This window comes from Pteropus vampyrus, unplaced genomic scaffold (assembly GCF_000151845.1).
Source record: "Pteropus vampyrus isolate Shadow unplaced genomic scaffold, Pvam_2.0 Scaffold8, whole genome shotgun sequence".
NCBI classification, from domain to species: Eukaryota; Metazoa; Chordata; class Mammalia; order Chiroptera; family Pteropodidae; genus Pteropus; species Pteropus vampyrus.
The window spans coordinates 2,082,652-2,103,241 of record NW_011888789.1 but is presented as its reverse complement, the minus strand read 5'-3'; the positions used below and the strand labels follow the sequence as shown (position 1 = coordinate 2,103,241).

Sequence of the window (20,590 nt, the reverse complement as noted above, 5' to 3'; positions counted from 1 at the left end):
TTATAGAACATGCACCACGTACTTCCTTACCTTAGTAAATGGATGCTGGTAATGATTTTCCCTAATGGCTCAGGATCATTATTACCAGCATTTAGCATTATATAGACTCATGGAACAAGGGATAACCAACAACAGGTTAAGTCTTGCAGATGGGGAAGCTAAGGGAGGTGATTTTTCCATGGCTATCTGTTCATCTTGAATTTGAATTCCAGTTCTTTTGTTAATTCCTTACCTAGAGGTGCTTAGACTGAAATTTTTGCTTATTTGCTCAGGATTATATTAGAGGTCATCTAAAACTCTTAGATTAGTGCCTAACAAAGGACATGTCCTGGTAATTGTTCCTTTTTCTCCCAGATTAGGGCTTTCTCACCAGACCCATTAGTCCAAGAAATGCCCTATTTCCTCAAAAGGGGTTTGTAATCATTTGTGCCCTCAAATTATGTACAAGGCATTTAGCCTCTGGGTAAGTGCTTGAAGGTTCTGCTCTTACAAAATTGTAGACTATGTTTTGATGAATGGACCTAAAGACCTCTATTTTGGTGCTTAGAGACCATTTTAAAATTAGGTTCTTTGATGGTTTAAATTGGTAGGTAAGTGACCTCTGATTAAGAAAAGTATTGTATTAGGAAATAAAAAAGTATGTAAGAAAAAAAAAGAGAAGAGACTGTGAAAAGTAAACTTGGTGGGTTTTTTTTTTTCCTTTGTGAGAAAATACATAACTAGAGTTGAAAAATTTATCTATGGAAAAGTCTTATTCTATTCTGAAGAGTTTATCTTTCTTTTCACCCATGAATAGGCAGGATAAATGGTTGTCAGCACAGTAAGTCATGTGCTGTCTCTGAAGATCCATGTTGTTTTGACGATTTCATATTATTAAGCCACTTGAAAATGGGAAGGTGAACCCTTCTCAATCATACTTAAAATTGTGGCAAAGGAGATTTTCGTCTCTATTTCAGGAGGAAAAAAAGGATGAAATGTTCAAATAATATAGTAACAGGATTATAAGGGTCAACATGAGAAAGTCAAGTATTTATTGGGCAATTGCGTATAGTTATAGCAAAGACAATAGGCTTGTGGAAATTTTGAATTTGGGCAGCTAAAGCTTATACGCAGAGAAATGATTCTACAGTAGGACTAGTGACTATCTCATAAATCTTAGGTTTATTTCAAAGCCTTGCCCACTTCATCACACGTATCAATTTATATACAATAGCTCTCAAAATAAGTGCAGCAAGCCATCACTGATATACCAGAATTTTCCCCTAAAATGGAAGTTTTTTTAAAAAAAATCAGTTAAAAATATATGCAGGTGCTTGAGATGGTCAGTCGTAAGTTGAAAATTCTGTTTTATTTCAGATATATTATTCAGAGCATTTTATTTTAGAAATAATAGTGTACTGGGAATCAGGTGACTTGGGTCAAGTGCCTGCATGACAGACAACTGAATAAAAAGATCTTTATGTGTCATTTTCCTCAAAACCAAAGTGAAGTACTGGAATAGATGTTTTTAAAGCAAATGTTAAATGCTAAGTAAACATCTCTAATAAAAACTATGGCATGCTAGGACTGGTTACTGAAAATATATCAGTCTCTTCCTAAATACCTTTCTAAACCTTCTCATAAAGTTCTTTTTACTTTATGGGACATTCTGGTAAATATAGCATTTCTTCCATCTAGGTTTTGGTGGTCATGAGAATTCTGTCCTCTTATATTTAAACCTCGCTCCATTGCAGATAATTAGAAAATAAGAGACAGGGGTGTTAATAATTTTCAAAGCCAATGAAACAGATGATAGAGTAGAAGGTTTTGCCAAGAAATTTGGGAAAGGTAAAGCAAGATGGGAATGGTGGACGGGGAGACAGTGAGCCTGTATTTTAAAGCCACATTCAGTTTTAGGAAGTAAAGAAGGAAATATCTGATTAATCCCCCAAATGCTGACTGACTTCCAGGCATTGTTTGAGGCTCTCAGGCAGGGCTTTTAGTTGAACACCATAGTTCCTGTTCCCAAGAAGCTTATAGACAAATAAGTGAGAAGTCACAAAAAAAGAAGCGTCACTTATTATGGTTAGTTCTATGATAGCGGTTGTGGCAAACCCTGTGCTAGGTAGAAAGCCTCAAGATCATTCTGCTTCTCAGGTGAGGGAATTCTGGTACCATGAGAATTACAAACTATATGTGAGCAAGGGAGAGGTTATACTGACATTTCATTTTAATTTCCAAACACACCTCATCGAGGATTAAGAAACTCATTCTCAAACATATTCAAGCCAAGGTCATTACAGCTTCTGTAGCCGAACAGTTTCTGCTGCACTGAAGTCATTAAGTGTCGGGTCTGTGGGTTTCCACCGAGTGTTTCTCTACCTGTGACCATTCCTCTACTTGCCCTTCTGCCGACATCTATGCTGTAATGGTCACCTTCATCCGTCTATAAACATCTTTTTTCAATATTCGTAGAGCCTTTAATTTCCTAGCTGTTTTAACATTTCTTTTTTTGATGTTGTATGTTATTTTTAATTATGGAGAATAGGGTAAAACACTAGTTAAATAAGTAAGACATATATATATTACACCTTGAAGGGTTTGGTTTGCAGTTCCCTTTGAGGCTGTCAGCCAGGACAAGTTTCACTTTTCACTGACAGCTATGGGATGAGATTTAATGGTCTTATGCATTTTAAGTGTATTGGCCTTTGTATTTTTGGATTCATCCTGCGATACACAACAGAATTTGTTTACAAGGGCATGTACTGCTCTTTGTCTTGTTAATAAGCCATCCAGTAAGCATAAAATTTTGGAAGATCAGCCACTGAGGTTTTCTCTTGCTAAGTAGCCAAATTTCCTCTAGTTAGATCTACTTGACTTCCTAAAACCTCTGATAGATGACAATAATTTGGAGAGCATATAGACAATTTTGATGCCTTGAGGGAGTAATCCTGGATATAATTTTTTTTTTTCACCTACCTCTCAGCATTGGTTATAGAGGATGTTTCAGCTGTGGTCGCCCAGATCTCCTCCATCTCTGGATTGTTGCATAATCTTCTAAGGTCTTTCCCAGCTTCCACTCTTGATCCCTGTAGCCACAATTCTACCCAGCAGCCAGAGAGAGCATTTTGAAAAGTAATTTAGATCATGTTTTTCCTCCACCTCATTTCTGTCAGAGGAAAGCCAGTCCATGGTCTGATTCTTACTGTGTTAAATTTCGTCTGTCTACTGTCTCCCCTGTGCTCTGAGCTCTCTGGCTGCAGGCCCGCTTGCTGTTCCTCGGTACACAGGACACTCCACCAGACGGCATGTGCATCACCCTTTCTGTTGCCTAGATGTGGTTCGCTCACAACTTTTTAGACTTGCTCAAATATCATTTTTCAGTGAGATTACGACTGTCCCATTTAAAATTGTAGCCTGCTATACCCTCCCCTAATCTTGATCTCTCTCACCTCAATTTCTTTTCAAAATGATCTCATATTACTGTTATGCTGTTTAATGCTTGCTCTCCCCCCACCCCAACACACACAGTGGAATGTAAACTCTATGAAGGCAGGGGGTTTTTCATTGCTTTTTTTTTTCATGGATATATCCCCAGAATCTCGAACAAGGCCTCAAACACAGTGGAAGGTCAATAAACTTTTCTAAAATGAGTGGATCCAATCACACAACCATGAATGGTGCATTTTTAATGAGCAGGGGTGTCTTTCCAGATGGCATATAGCACCTTTGTTGTCAGAGAATGTCAAAATTGTAGACACAGCCAAGTGAATGACATGAACAATGATAGATGTTAATTGTGAGAGTTTTCCACTAAATGGTATAAGTTCTTGTTAAAGCTGTTAATTTAGCAATATGAGCAGACTTCACATAAGACAATTGGGACTCATTTACTGTTTTGTTAGGTGTTGTGACAGCACTGTCTAATTCAAGGTTACCTCCTTTGCCTTTTTGCCAGGAGCTCTTCTTCTGACACAGTAAAGTCAGAATTAAGTAGAGGAAAAGAGGTCTGGGCCAGGGATAGAGAAGTCTTGAGGGAGAGCAACTTAGTCATGTGGTTTCCCATTTTGGGAGGTAGCAAGTTGGAGCATTTAGATTTAGGGCAGTTCAGTGAGAAACAGTGATGTGGCAACTGACAGAGATGTTTTCAATCAGCCAGTCAGGTATTACGATCCACTATTCATTGGTGCTGAGGCTGTGCCTAAGAAAATAGAATGTAACGTGAGTGCGGCCGAGGTTAAAAGGCAAATAAGAGCCACTAGAAGAAGCCAGTGCCCGATTCCAAGTTGCTGAGGAAAGACAACATGCATACCAGGTTCAAGGACACAGCGTTTACTTACAGCAAGAGGAGAGAGAAGGCCCTGGATCCGGGCCCTCACAATGCATCAGTTCCCCGTGGCCAGTGGGTCTGATCCACAGAGGCTATGAGCAGTGTGACTGCACGCACCTCACTTTGTGCTGCAGTAGAAAGACCCTAGCCCTCCCACTGTGGTCTGAAAGCAGAGGACATGCCTGAGGGCCATTGCCATGCAGGTGTTTAAACAGAACATAAAAGTGTGCATCAAGCCTGGAACTGGGAAAGATATCCCCTTGCAAGGCAATAAACCCAGCACAGGCTGTGAGGGCTCTTTATCTCCTAGAAGGAGAATGTTCCTGGTGTTGGAAAGTGGGGGGTGAGGTGAGGGGGTTGTGTGTGGAAGGGGTTGAGGGCCGGAGGGGGAGGGTTGAGAGGCCCGACAGAGTGTACATACTGGCCTTTTTCAACAACTTTGGTAGAAGTGAGTTTTAGATTTAACTTGGGAGATTTAAAGATTTAAGGGAGATTAAAGCACCAGAATGACAGTAGCGGCAAATATACTCCCATTCAAGAAGGAGGCAAAGCTACAATGGTGGCTGGGAAAGTCCATATGAAATGGGATCAGATTCCTCACCCAGCCTCTGCTGAGAACCCTAACAGAAGCCAGAGGACTCAGAGGGCATGGTTAAAACCAGTCACTTATAAAGACTATTGGGAGAGGATAAGAAATTGTTGACGTTGGCATGGTGGGGAAACAAGACTCTGAACTACTAATTCAGAAATGAAGGTTTTAAATTTCCCAAGACCTTAAATTTGAGATCCGAAAAACATAAAACCTAACCTATGTTGAAGCAAAGTTTATTCATAACATCTATATCTGATCTGTATATCATCATCTTAAAAGTAACCAGGGACGTTCATAAGAATGTTTTACCTCCTAGTTGGTTATTATGGAAACCTACATTGAAACCTACTATCTTAATTTACACTTGACTTGAAGTGTATGTAAGTGGTGGAGTAAAGTCTTGTTAGGCAATAAAACATCTAGACTCTCTTTGTGTCTCAATTCAAGGCTCTAACACAGCGGTCCCCAAACTTTTCAGCACCAGCGACCGGTGCTCCTATGAGAATCTAATGCCTGATAATTTGAGGCGGACCTGAGGTGGTGATGCTAGCGAGGCAGAGCAGGTGCAAATAACAGATGAAGCTTTGCTCACTGGCCCATCTCTCACCTCCTGTTGTGTGACCTGGTTCCTAACAGGCCACAGACTGTTAGGTCCTTGGCCTGGGGCTTGGGAACATGTGCTCTAACAGATTCATTTATAAAAACAAGGCAAATATGAAATATTTTCTTCTCACTGAAGTGAATACTCAAGCCTGCCATGCCAGTGCTTGATAATCATTGATAAGCCCTCAAGTTCATCCAAGGAAGAGAAGAGAAACTGGAGGCAATTGTTCTGAGGACATGGTGACATGGATCTATAGTTCCTGATGTCAGGGTCTCCCACAGGTTCTTTTTGTGGTTTGTGTAGAACAGGAAGGCTGGCATTTATAATCACTCCTGTTTATTTGTTTATTGGTCACTCTGGGCCTGAGATGGATTCCCCAGTTCTTATTATGCAAAGGAGGGACATAAAGCCAATTCCCTGAACTTCAGGGAAATTCTGGCATTGACTGTAGCCATTTCAACTGCAAATGAATTTAGTGAAAGAATAGTATCTGTTCTTGTTTTACTCTGCTCGGGCTGCCATAACAAAATACTATAAACTTGGTCACTTAAACACAGAAATTAATTTTCTCACAGTTCTGTAGGCTAGCAGTCCAAGATCAAGGTTCCGGCCCATTTGGTTTCTGGTAAAGCTCTCTTTTTGGCTTGCAAAAGTCCATTTTCTTCTCACATGGCCTTTCCTCTGAGCATACAGGAGGGAGAGAGTAAGCTCTTTGGTGTCTCTTATAAGGATACTACTAATCTTATTGGATCAGGGCCCTACTCTATGATCTCATCGAACCTTAATTACCTCTTAAAATCCCTATTTCAAATACAGTCACATTAGGGTTATGGCTTTAACATATGCATGGTTCAGGGGATACAATTCAGTCCCTGGCAGTTATCACTTTTTTAAATAACTATTATCCCTTTGAACTAAATACTATAGTTATGTCTTTTGATGATATGTAGATGGACATAGCATCTTAAATATTTAGAATGATAGGTATCTGTAAACCAAAATTTAGAGTATCACTGAACAATATCATCCTACTATAAGTAGAGATAAAGTTGGAATTTGCTCTTGAACTATATCTAAAGCTGTTTTATAATTATCTCCCTGACACCCGACCATCACCCCATCTTCACCAAGATTTCATCCTAGATTTTCTGAGAATCCTTTGGTCTATTTGAGGAAAATAAAAGAAGTATGCGCAGATATTACCTTAGATTAAGAGTTAATGTGTAAATATATATACCTACTGTATCTTATACAATAGTTATACATTTATAATAGTTTTAAATTTTATTATACTTTGAGTGCAAATTAGATATTTATAAAATGTATCTCAAGAATAAAAAATGGTATGGAGAACACCTGTGTACATACTGCCTAGCTTGAGAAAAAGAGCATTACCAGTATCTAAACCCAACCCATTTCTCTCCTTCAGCCACAGAGGGACTGATACTGGATGTTTATAATAACCTTGGTCTTCTTTACAGTGTTCGGTACCTTGATTGTAATCCTAACAATGTGGCGTTTGGTTTTGCATGGCGATGCAAGGAACAGGTAGTGGGTTACATTTTCTTTTATTCTTAACATTATGTTAGGCAGGAAAGAGGAGCAGGCCTGATATTTGGTTCCTCTGCTTAGTGGGGTCTCAGGCTTTATATCTGATTCTCTACACACCACAAAACCGTGAAAACTGAAACTGATTCTTTAAGTCCAGCAAATGCCTCTCTGACAAGAGCTGGCTTCAGGGCACTGCTTACCCTTGCAATTCTCTCCCACTTTTCCTTGCTTTTCAACCTCTTATGATTTCTTACTGGCTTTAAGTTCATCATTGCAGGTCAGAATATTTTGTTTTCATACTTTGTCTACCCCTTGTAGCTGTTGTGATCTGAGAGCTCTTCCAGGAACCTTGGCTACACTCTGGAAGTGGAAGACTGTATCCTAGTTGTTGGTTTTAAAACATTCACGTCATTTTTCTGTGCTTTCTTTTCACACGTGCAGAGCTATATGGTCCTGGAAGAAACTCATTTTGATTGTATTTTTGGAGCCTCTCTTCTTAAATGATTGCATAGTAATTTGACAAAATATATTTGAACTGCTAATTATATTACTTGACTTATTGAAGATGATTCTTCTCATTGGGATGCACCTGGACAGGAAGTCGTATAAATACGTTTAAGAATTAAATTGTAATTTTGTTTAAGTTTGTGTGTGTTTACATGTGTGTATGTATTTTCTACTAGGCTACACAGAATAATCATAAAGACTCCAGCCAGAATTCTTTGAGACTGTTCAATGGACACCTTTACAGTGGCGTGGAAACTTTGGGGAAAGAGCTTTTTATGTACTTTGGGCCGAAAGCTTTACGGTAAGATAAGCCTGTACAATACGTCTTATCTCTATGTTTAAAGATGAGTAGAAGGCTTTTCCTGCAGTTTGCCAGGTGTCACATTTAATCATGTAGAAAGTACTCCATTTTTAAGAGAGCTCTAGTATAAGAGGTTGAGATTCTATCATGGAAAGCAATAAGCAGAAGAATAAATTGTGATGTCATCGTTACTTGGAGGGCTAGTCAATTTATTTCTTTTAAAAAAAAATTTGATAGGCTCTCAGTGCTTTCCTAGAGATATTAGAGTAACACAGCTCTGCTTTGCTCTTTTTTAAACTCGCCATGCAGCTATTCTCCCCTCTCGTTTTCACCAAATGTTCATTGCATTATTGACATCAGTTTCTTTATATTTATGACAGCTCCTAGCATGGTTTAAATGTATCTCTAGATGTTTATATTTTTCTGTCTTTCTTTTTTTCTCTGAAGTCTTGGACAGAACTGGAACTTATTTATAGAATTAAGAAACTTTTCACAGAAGTAACAGGTTCTCCATTTTTTTACAGTGCTTATATAAGGACATTCATTGCTAATGTGTTGGCAAAAAAGGTCATGCAATCTGCTGCCTCAATTGACTTAATGATAAAGATGTCGTAATGTATGTAATTGTCAGATCACCTATTTAATTTTTGCAGGCAAATGAAAAAGGCTCATGGATTAATATGTCTATAAAATCTAAGTCTTTCTCTGAGTTTAGCCTAAGCTATTGCAAACTATAAAGATTGGCACTGCTTCTTTGAATCTCTTTAATGGTTTTTTTAAGATATTGATATTAAAAAAAAAAAATCCTGCAACTGGACCCCATACTTTTAAATGAAGGTAAATAATGGTCACAAAAGAGATAATATGTAACTATATTATGAGATAATCAGAGATGACTTGATTTTATTTATTGCTGTTATTTATCTACTTCAAGTTTAGAACACTTCAGAGTTTATATCATTGTTTTTCCTTGGAGGCATTCTCTCTTCATTGTCAGTACCTGCTGTCCTTGTACAACACTGTCACTTCGTGTCTGGAGTTGATAACATTGACGTATATCTCCCAGTTCATGCAGTGGTTGGTGACCTACTGCAGGTTGCCTTATTGTAGTAGATTGATGTGACTGAAAACTCTTCACTCTGAACGGAGTAGGACATAATGGAATTCATGTAAGGATAGTTGAAAACATTGATATGTTATTGATTCTCTGGTATTAGCTGCAGATTTATTTCTGTAGGGTGAGAGACAGGTGTTTTTATCAAGTGTTCCCCACCAGACCGATAATGGGGAATCATCACTCAGTACAGGGCAGTCAGGAAGTGAAGTTCTGAACAAGGGCAGTTGCCTCTTCAAACTAAGCAAAATGGTGCCATCCCTGGAGAGTGAGTATCTCAGTATATGGGTGGGGGGAAGTGTAATGGTTGCTTCCTTTCAATTTCGTATAGCTTTAACGACTGTTTGATACAACAATTCAAGGTCAATGGCAGATCAGCTGTTTGAATGTGAACTGAGCAACCTAAAATCAACAGCAGCAACTTTCACAATTTAATATGTTAAAAAAAAATGCACACCCATCCAATGCTTCTTAGGAGAATGGATGACTCTGTCAAAGAAATGTGATTGTTGTGTAAGGCTGAAGGGCTGCGAGCGTGAAATAGAAATGTTGTCTTTACTTTTGACTTCAGTTTTCTACCCACCAGACCTGACTGCAATTTAGAAAGCATATAGCAGGAAACGTGCTTAATGATCGCTTACAGTTTTCCCTTAAGGCAAAGATTTTCACAATTAAAATTGCTTGTGGCTTTGAGTGTATCTTACCAGGCAGGCCATGAATCTTCCTGGGGTTCATTTGTTATAAAAGTAGAATACAAGATATCCCTCTGTAAGAGCCTCTGCCACCTAAAAATCCACACTTCAGAAAGATACAAATTAGAGAGTGACTATTTCTATTACCAAAAGATGTATCATAGTGCTCAAGTGCTCATAATAGTGCCATAGAATACTGCAAATTATTTGATAGACATTTATTTTAGGAGCACGATTGTGGTGTTATATATGACTAATACTTATACTACTTCTGAACACTTTACAAAAGCTCTTCATCTATAACAAAACAAAAGCCATTTCTAATTTTTTGTTATTTATGTAACAAATACTCATTAGAGTGAACTGAAAAATAAAGAAACACAAATAAATTTATACATTCACAATACGAATACCAAATATAATCTCTTTGAACTGTGTGTGCATACATTGCCAATGCTATGTGGTGTGTGCAAGTCTATTCCAGACACACCCACCCTACAAGCTGCCATTTTCAATCAAAATGAACACAGCTGTTACATCTTGGGCTAACATTTAAAAGAATATATTTTTAATGAATCTTTCTTTCCAAATCACTTTGTTATTTCTAGTTGTGATTTATATGACTCCAATTTTTTGCAATTATCAAACATACTAAGGAACTATATCTGAAATATTTTAGAGGCTTTGACATTTTAGAGAAGCTTTGTATATTATCAATTTTGTAATTTATTGCATTTAAGAAATATGATCCTCTAAACAGATATGCAAGAGATAGTGTGATAGTTCTTTTTAGTTTTCTAAACAGTCTTTATGGAATCCATTAGATGCTACTTACAAAAAGGTTTTACAGTTTAGAGTTTAGACATGGTTTTTGTACTGTCATATAACATATTAGGCAAATACGAAGTGTGTTAAAAATTCTAAACTAAATTCTATACTTTAGAGTAGTAAGTACCTACAGTTTATGTGCCCTACTTGTCCCTTCGGGACATCATTCCTTCTGGAAGCTGGTTTTCTGGCCAAAATAATCCAGAGTTCAAGTTGAATTTAATATAATCTTACTAACTTTCTCATACACAGTTCATTGAATCAATCTTAGTTCTTTCACGAGACTTTCTTGTCTAGAATGAGGAAAGTTAGGTTCTCTGTGATATAGAGAAAACCTGGAGATGTGAGGCCTTTAGAACTGGCAGATGGCCATGTTAAGACAGCGTGAGGTGCTGGAAAATAAAATCAGCCTGCATATGGCAGAAAAAGGATCTCAGAGTCATTTTAGTTTTTTATTCTATCTATTCCTGAGATCCAACTTTTTCCTGCCTTTCCTGCAGTTAGATTCTTCAGCCCTTCCTAAGATTCCATGAGCTACTAAATATTCCTTAGTGCATTAACCTTTTTGGTTGAGTCTCTGTCACTTGGAACTTAAGAAAGCTGACCATTATCAAAAGGTACAAACTTCCAGTTATAAAATAAATGTCATAGGATATAATGTACAGCATGGTGACTGTAGTTAACAATACTGTACTGCATATTTGAAAGTTGCTAAGAATGTAGATCTTAAAAGTTTTCATCACAAGAAAAAAAATTTTTTGTAACTGTAAGGTGATGGATGTTAACTAGACTTATTATGATTATTTCAATCAAATCATTTTGATGTACACCTGAAACTACTGTAATATTATATGTTGATTATACCTCAATTTTAAATAAACAAATATATCTGACCACATCTACACGCAGAAAATTAAACATTTTTAGCTTTTGAAACAATAACTTTTATTTTCTATGTCAATAACCATATGCTTCTCTATGTAACTGGAGATATTATGGAAATCTTTGCCTTATTCATTAATTTCCCTTCTGTACTTGCAGCCTACGAGATCACTCATTCTCCCATTATCTTTTTCTTCTTTCTTTTCAATATATACATCGTTTTATTGCAATTTTGTCCTTATTTTAAAAGTACTATATAAGCCAATTGTACAATATTAAGATAGTTCCAAAAAGTCTAAAGGAAAAAATAAGTACCACCCATAATTTCTATACCAAAAAAAAAAGAAAAACCCCACTCTTAACAGTTTTTGTAAATATCATAGATAAAATATATTGTATATATACCACATATTTACACATAGTTTATATTAAATATACATGGATTACATATATGATATTTATATTATAATTTTTATATGAATGGGAATTTTAATTTATATTTAGCTTTTTTTACATAATATGCATATTGTATTGGTCAATGTCAAAATATATATGTTCATCATAATTTTTAATGTGTGCAGTTTTCCAATATATGTATCTGTCATTTTAAATCAACCAATACTGATTAACATTGTCCCTTTTCTTTCTCTCTAATAAATAACTCTGCAGTTAACGTCCTTGTGCACGTCCTTTACCGTTTTGATGTTTTCTTAAGAAAAATTCCTAGATGCAGATTTGCTAGGTCTTGGTTACTGGCGCTTTTTAATATCCACTTTAAAGGCATACAGAAATCTACCATGAATAGAAAGCAAAGGCATCTGCACCTGGTCACGCAAAAGAGAATGACCCATTCATGGCCTACATTGGCTCTGATCATGTAGTGTTTATTCACACCTCTATACAAGGTTATAAAAGCCTGGAAACACATTAACGTGAAATCCACATAGCACTATAATACTTGTGAAAGCTGGGGACCTTATCATAGCCGGCTTACCTGGCGTGGTTTTCTCAATTAATAATTTTAATGTTTAAATTGATTTTATATTACCTGCCTCGTAGTTCTCACATCTGGAGGATCTTTGGATCTGGCTATGCTGACTACTTTATCTCTTCACATTGATTTTTTTTATCTTTTTTATTTCATAATTTTTTTGAATTACAAATATCACATTTATAAGAACAATAGAGACTGAGGTAAATAATATTTAAGCCCCAAAGTCGTAATGCTTCTTCTATAGGGACATTAGTGTAGGGGCTGAGTGAGTCCAGTAAGTAGCTGAGTTTGGTTTGGGTTTTGTTGTTATAGTTGCCTTCAGTGCATCAGTGGCATCAAAAACTCCAGCTGCTACTGCTCCTTGATGGCTTGAGTGTGGCTTGGTAAGGCTGAGGTGATTTTTCTGTGTTTCTGCTCCACTCTCAGCTCTCAGCAGCCCCTGCACATTCGCGTCATAAGGGCGTCTTTCCACACTCTTGCCACCTCCACTCCATACAGTGGTAGACTGCTGTTGCCTTTTACTCACTGAGAGGTTCATGATGGGGAAAATGGAGGTTCTTGACCCTGCTAGCAGCCTGATTCTCAGGCAAGCCCTGTGCACGTGGACCTCAGGTGGCAGTTTTCTCAGGGCTAGTGCCACTCTCCTCCCCTGGGCATCCAAACTCTTCCTTTTATGTGTAGGAGGGACTCTCAAGTCAGAGCGAGCTTCTTTCCTGTCTCCCAGTGGGAACAGATGTGTCCTTGCATCACTGCAGGATTCTGCGCCAAAGCTGAGTCCTTGCCTCACCCCTGGGTACAGATGGTTTCTGCCTCTGCTCATCCTCAGCAGCAGTGCACTTAGCTTGGGCCTGGTGGCGAAGGATTTCCTGCCCTTCTGAGTGGCAGACTGCTTATGCTTGTCACTTGGTGCAAAACTTTCAGTGTGGGCAGGAGGTTTCCTGTTACTCCTTTAGGGACAGATGGCTTTTTGTTTGTACCTCTCCCTCAGCTACAGCAGCTTAAGACTTTTCAAGACTTTTGCCTCGCATGAGAGACATCTTTGAGCAGACAGGGTTTTATGCAGACAGGTACCATGCCACCAAGGATGGCTCTTTCAGGTCCCCTGTCATGACTCATCTTTTTCTTGTGCAACTAACTGGTGGACGCCCGGTGAAAAGAGCTTATAGTGAGTGCATACTCTCCTTGTGTCTGGGGCACCAGGGATTCTGAACTGTCATGCAAGCCACATTCAATATTTAAAAGTTAGTTGAGAATTTTAGTTGTTTTCTTCTTATCCATTTTTACGATAGTTGTCTCTTCCTCCTGTACTCTGCCACAGGTGTGACAATTTGTATGTCTGTCTTTCCATGGAAGCCTTGTCACTCATGGGAATTTAGCTCACCTAGCTGCCTGCAACCTCATGTCTCTGATGGGCTTAAGTGTTTTTGTAAACAATGTGATTTTTTTTTTCTCCTTGTCAGGGTGGGAGCTATATTCACTTTTAGCTTCTATATTCTAAGTAGAAGTAGAACTCTTTTTCCTTTTTAGCATAAGACCATGTCTTTGAATAACCTCTTTCTTTGAATTCCTAGCATAAATTTTACAATCGTGCTATTCAACTATTTTACACTCTTTATTATCCCTAGGACACTTTGATCACTTGATAATTTTTATAAGCAGTTGCCCTATTACCAATGTGCAGTTGTCATTAACATATACCTGTGACCATATTGTCATTTATGCTTCCCATGCCTGCTTAAGGATGTTCTGGTAGCCTGGAAGAATGTGACTGATGTTTCAAATAGTATTGCTTTGTTTGGGGAAGTTATTTCTAACTATAGGGAGTTTCTTAATATCACTTCAATTTTTATTTGGACGCAATTTTTTATATTAGAATTTTGGTTGCAAATGACAGAAACCCGATTCAAAAAAGTTCAATAATTATTTATTTTAAGACTTTAGGGTGTCTTATGATCCCCAAAGATACTGTAGTCAGGCTTCAGGGGGAACTGGGAGCAAAGACTAAATGTTCAGAAGACTCTGCATTTCTTGACTGTTTCTCACTGGAATCTGCCGTCATCTTCCTTTCTGCAGAGAGGCCTCACTCATGGCTTCTCTGGTGTCTAAGTTGGGAAACATTTCCATAGACAGCCCCCATATTAGATCTCTCAAAACTTACAAGAAACTGACTTCTCTGTATCTGAAATCCATAAATTCATCAGAATTCCAATGAATCCAGCTGGAATTCTAATGGATCCAGTGTGACTCAGGTGTTCGTTCCTGAATCAGCTGTGTCTAAGGCAGGGACACAGACTGCTCCAGGCTGGGCCTAATGCCCACCATAGGCAAGTAGTCATATATGTAGAGTGAGTGATCTCAATAGCCAACTGGATTGGGGGATGGAGGGAGCTTAAGAGGATCAAGAGATAAAAATGAGGATCTAACAAAAATTTTCCTAAACTAAGTTGTTATAATGAGGAATCTTGAAAAGCAAATCTAACTCTTATATGTAAATGTAATATGAGCCTCTGTCCTGATCTATAAAGATCAGTATGGCAATTGTTGTAACAGTACAGGTGTTTACTGTGCCTCGAAAATTTTCATGAAACTGACATATTTTTCTGAGTTTTCGCTAAAGGGTACTTAACAATAAACACAAAATTTGTTAGTTTATCAGGACTCAGTTATCATAACATTTAGCTATTTAATAAAAGTTAAATAAAAATAAAATAAAAATAGTTATTTTACGGACATTTTCTTCTAAATTGAATAGATTTATATATAAGACCAAAAAAGTCATCCTTATTTGATTCAGGGTTCTTGTTGGGGTTACTTCCACATTTGAATTGGGTCTTAACCTTTGAGATTTTTTATGTGGATGCAGTTTCATTATAGAAAGTGATTTAGAATCTATTTTATGAGCCATGCAGCTGAAAAGATTTTAGATATGATGGCTTTCGGGCATGACAGTTGTACACCTTTCACTGGGGTTGAACCTCCATAAACTAAATTATGGAGTACTTACAGGCACACATTTTTCCTGTCAAGAACTATGGGCATGTAAAATGCTTTTATGATTGATAGTAGGGCACACAGAGTTTAAAACCCACATTTTTAAAGTTAGACTGGTTAACCTTGTACAATGCTATAACATAGTGCTTTGGAATTAGAAGCACAGAGCAGTAACATTTGCTGCCAAAAGAGCCATATTTATTAACTCAACGAAGCTATAAGGAGAAAGATTTGAAAGGCAGAACACAATATTTCATCTTGAGAATCATTTTTGATCTTCATCATCAGAGGTCTCACAAAACCACTTTCTTTCCTTTTTTTTTTTTTTTTAAACTGGACATGGTAATCAATCCTATAAAAACTGAAAGGTTATGAATTTTTTATCACTGTGTTGTGGCTTTCAACTTAACCGTAAATATTTATAAATCCCTTTTTCTCAATACATGGAAAGATAGAAGAAAACTAAAAGAATTGAAGACAATATCATTTTGACTTGTCTTTTTTTTTTTTTTTTTTGATGCATAACATTTTGCAAACATTGTTTCATTGTGTATCCCAAAGCAGGGAGAAGAAAAGAGTGTCTCAAACTGTAGATACCGTTTTGGAAGGAGTAAACATTTTTAATCCATTGTGGCTAGAAATAAGGACTTTGAATGTTAGTGGCTTTGTAGAATTTATAAAAACACAAACTATAGGCAATTTAAATTTAACTTCATCTCATCTCAAGCTTTCGAATCTGAGAAAAAACTAAGAGACACTAGACTGTTCTGTGAACAAAAGATATTTCACATGACAAGAAAAAAAGAACGGGTATATTTTCTTGGGCTTATTTTCGAGGCCTTATTATTTCTCTAAGAACTTATTTTATTTGTGGGTCGAAAAACTGATTGTCCTATCTTCTAGTTTTATGAAGATAACAAAGCCATAACAGAAAAATATATAATGTTAGCTACCATTATTTGCCCTTTAAATGTGCCTATCCTGACTGACATTTGTTTGCTTATAATCCAAAAAGTAAAGAGAAAGAACAAGAATTTGATACATGATATACTTTCTGCCATTCAGAAATGGGTTTGATTTTGTTGCAGGATTCATTTTGGAATGAAAGGCTCCATCATGATTAATCCACTTGAGTATAAAAATAAAAATAGAAATTCTCCTGTGTTGAAAGTGCAGCTCACCAAGGATTTGATTTGTTTCTTCGACTCATCGGTAGAACTCAGGTAAAAAAATAAATAAATAAAAATAATAATAATAATAAAATAAAATAATAAAATAAAACTCAGGTAAAAAAAATAAAATAATAAAATAAAATATGAGATAAATAAAAATCTTTCAGCTGCAAGTCTTTAAGTTAGATCTGCATTTTGGTTTGGGATATCACATGGAAATAAGTAAATAAGTGAAATATTTAAAAATAGTTTATAATTGAGAAAATCTCATTTTAAAAGGGCCTTTAAATAGCATAGTTTGTTAGGGTCTTCACAGTTTGGCTGTATAACTCTTATACCCTGAATAGCATGAAGTGTTTATATTTCTATCAAAGCTCATTTTAAATGACCCTTTGTGAAGTTGTAACCAGACTTAGGATTAATGTGTTTTATATTCCTTTCTCTAGAAACTCAACAGAAAGCCAGCAGAGGATAAGAATGATGGAAGAATTAGATGTATGTTCACCTAAATTTAGTTTCTCCAGTGCGGAAAGGGAAGTTAAAAAGCAGACAGGACGGATGCTCTGTGATGTGTTAATGGATCAAAAAGTGTTGCCTGGGGTGGGCAACATCATCAAAAACGAAGCCCTCTTTGACAGTGGTCTCCACCCAGCAATTAAAGTAGGTTACAAGTATTTTTAAAACAACATCTATATTTTTAAATACTGTTAAGAGACCAAGATGGAGCACTTAAATCTATATCGTAGTAACATATTCTCCCCAACAGACCTCAGGGGTCTTTGCTCATGCCAACTTTTCAGTGAGGCCAACCGTGACCACGCTGTTTAAAATTGCTACATGCATCCCCTCCTCCCCCTTCATTGCCTACTCTTCCATAACTTGCTTTGCTTTTTATTTTCTCTATACCATTGATCACGTTTTTACGTGAATCCAAAGATACCTTTTTATTTTGTGTAGTTATTTCTAGTTTTTGTAAATTCCAAACCAGTAGGAAGTAAGTTTTCAAAGGAGCAGTTAATGATAGTTCTAGATTAGCCTCTGCTTTTTGACTCTTGGAACAAGCTAGTCAAATTTCTGTAATATGGGAAAAATGAAACAGAATTTTAACAATAAGCTTTTTAAAATCACCTCAATGGAAATTTTTTTTAAAAAAAAGAACTCAAAGTATTATTACCTAGAATATCATTATTATCTGTGATAAACTGATAATTTACTTTTTTATCTGTACATCCAGCCATTCATTCATCTAGTAAAAGATCATTTGTCCATAATGTCTGGGGATTTAAAGCTTAGCTATTAGCCCTCTAAAAGCAATGCACAATTATTTAAAAAGCAGTTTAACATTTCAAGGTGACTGAATATAATATATAAGATATGGAAAGAAATAAATGTATTTTAGAAGTACATAAGTTTTAAACTTTAAATAATTTGAAAAATATGTAATGATACTTTTAGAGTGATTTCATTGCTTAGATGACTTTAGATTTTATCGTAATTGATAAATTAGTTTCTATTGTATGTACATATACATAGCATAAGGATAAATCATCAGAATTTGTTCTAAATTGCTATTGAAACCACGTGTTCCAAATGATCATTAACTCTGCAAGAGTAACACTGAGATTTATGCCAGGCTGTATCACAAAAAATTCTTCCATAGGTTAACAATTACTTTGATATTAATACATGTATTTTATATCTTTTTAAAACTTGATAGAGACCTTAATGATCATCTACTCCTCTGCCTATTTTTCCCTTCTTTCCTTCTTTCTGTTTTCTTTTCCTTTCTTTCTTTCTTTTTTATCTTTTTTTTTTTTGCAAACCTAGCAAGATTTTCAAGGTGGCTGACAGACTTCGAAGATGTCAGATACACAAGCGATAGTTAATAAATGCTTGGGTTTAGAATTAAAATTTATAAATAAGAATTTTTTTTATCTATAATCCTATCACTTAAAGATAAAACCACACCAATTATATATATGATAGAGTTCTAGAAGATATGAATATATTTTAAATCTATTTACAATTCTCTTAGAACTGGCAAGTGGTATTTTTCTACAGTAATGAACCAATTATGAAACTTTCCTCGGTCTTTTTTCTCTTTTAAGGTTTGTCAGTTAACAGATGAACAGATCCATCACCTTGTGAAAATGATACATGATTTCAGCATTCTTTTTTACAGGGTAAGAGCAAAAATTTTCTAATTATGTAAAATGTCAATTCTTTCCCTTTGGATTATACCAAAAAAAAAAAAAAAATGTTAAAAGCTGTGTATAGCCATCTAGTGGTGAGAGTATAGAAGTACAATAAGGGAGAGTGACATGTTATGGGCCTAATTAAAATCTTGAAATTTGAAGTCAGAGGTCATCCAAACTTCTCCAACTATAATTATATTAAATTATCTTTATACTCAATTGGGGACAGCTATGATAACGTTTAACTTAGGCTCTTGTTCTTTTTGTGGACATGTAAAAGTAAAATATAGGAAGCCTACAGGAACAGACTCAATACTTTAAATAGACCTCAGTTCAGTCAGATTTTGCCACTACTATTTATGTGGTTTAGATTATTTAGATAACTTTAGGTTTAGTTTCTTCATCCGTAAAATGGGATAATAGCATTTTCTACCACTTGCTAAACCGTAAATTTTGAAAGTTGTATATATGCACATGTAGAGTTTGATGAACACATTTTATCTTTTAAAGTATCACACATTTTTTTTTTCCACAGTCCATTTTCTGTATTCAAAATTTCTATTTTTACTATGTTTAGAAAGGCAGGTATTGTAGGATTCATTAATTGGCCAAATATGTTAATGGACCTCTTACTTTACATATCTGCCTTGAGTTTTTATGGCTACTTAATATTACATGTATTTGCTTATTCTTCCAAGGAAAGATAATTATAGACAATTACCCATTTTCTGCCCAGATTAAGTTAGCTATTTCTGTACTTTGTTTAAATTAACGTAAGCTGTTTGTGTAACTTTCAGTTTATATATGGTGAGCCATATCTGGGCTTTTAAGTTTTTACACTACTGATATAAACTCAGAATATTCTCTTTGCAGAAGCTTTAAATGTATGTTAGCAGAATAAAACTGAGACAGAATATCAAATGTCTTTTGAAATTGAACTTATACCAAAATGGAACATGTTCTTTGCTAGGATGACATTTGAATTTTTATTTTCTTTTTTAGTGAATCTATAAGATTAAAAACTAAAAACTCTCCTTTGTCAGGTCAACAAAGAAGATGATCTTGTTAAATTTTCTTCCTAGAAATAAATTTTTTGTCTGTTGAAACAAAATAAACAGCCTCAGTGTTCTAAAAATAATCAGATTTAAAGCTAATCTAGTCTTTTTGTTTTAACTACATAATTATGTTTAATTTAAAAACTTAAAAGCACAAAAGATAATTATAGAACTCTTATATCTCATTTAGATAAGTGGATAAAGCTATGCAAAGAATAATTTTGAGTACTAATAAGTTATTAAATAATTATGTCACACAAATCTAACAAATATTGCTGAATCTTGTCAATATTTTTATTTCAGATGAAAGAAAAGATTATATGGACATGTATAAACATATAAATTTTTAAAAAGTTATTTCAGAAATGACTTTTAATTTATCTTTGGCTCCTTAGAAACACTGTTTTGTAGATAACATGATATGTTATGTTATGTGTTTGTTTGCTTTTAGTGTCGTAAAGCAGGATCGATTGTCTCTAAACACTTTAAGGTTTACAAGCGCCCTAATTGTGGTCGGTGCTGCTGCAAAATAACCGTGTGTCGCTTAGGGGAGAATAACAGAATGACATACTTTTGTCCTCACTGTCAAAAGGAAAACCCTCAACATGTTGACGTACGGTGAGATATCTAATTTTAAGATATACTTTTTGCCTCAATTCTGTAACTAAAAGGCTATTAATAAGAGAATATAACTAGAAAGTATTTGAACTCTTGGAAGGAAATAGTAAATAACAGCATTAAAAAACCAGAATGACCCAAGATGATTTTTAGATCATTTCTGAATTCAGCAGAAAATCTCTAGC

The 20,590-nt window shown here is 35.7% G+C and overlaps 1 protein-coding gene across 2 annotated transcripts in view; it reads left to right on the top strand.

Annotated features, from left to right (window-relative positions):
* The window catches only part of NEIL3 (nei like DNA glycosylase 3), a 43,211-nt gene that overhangs the window by 4,482 nt on the left and 18,139 nt on the right, over positions 1-20,590 (top strand). For both annotated transcript variants that reach the window (XM_011371471.2, XM_023538159.1), the window contains exons 2-6: positions 7,740-7,864; positions 16,454-16,588; positions 16,984-17,197; positions 18,646-18,720; positions 20,239-20,405. In XM_011371471.2, coding sequence (XP_011369773.1) covers positions 7,740-7,864; positions 16,454-16,588; positions 16,984-17,197; positions 18,646-18,720; positions 20,239-20,405 — 716 coding nt within the window. The remainder of the gene's footprint in view (positions 1-7,739; positions 7,865-16,453; positions 16,589-16,983; positions 17,198-18,645; positions 18,721-20,238; positions 20,406-20,590) is intronic.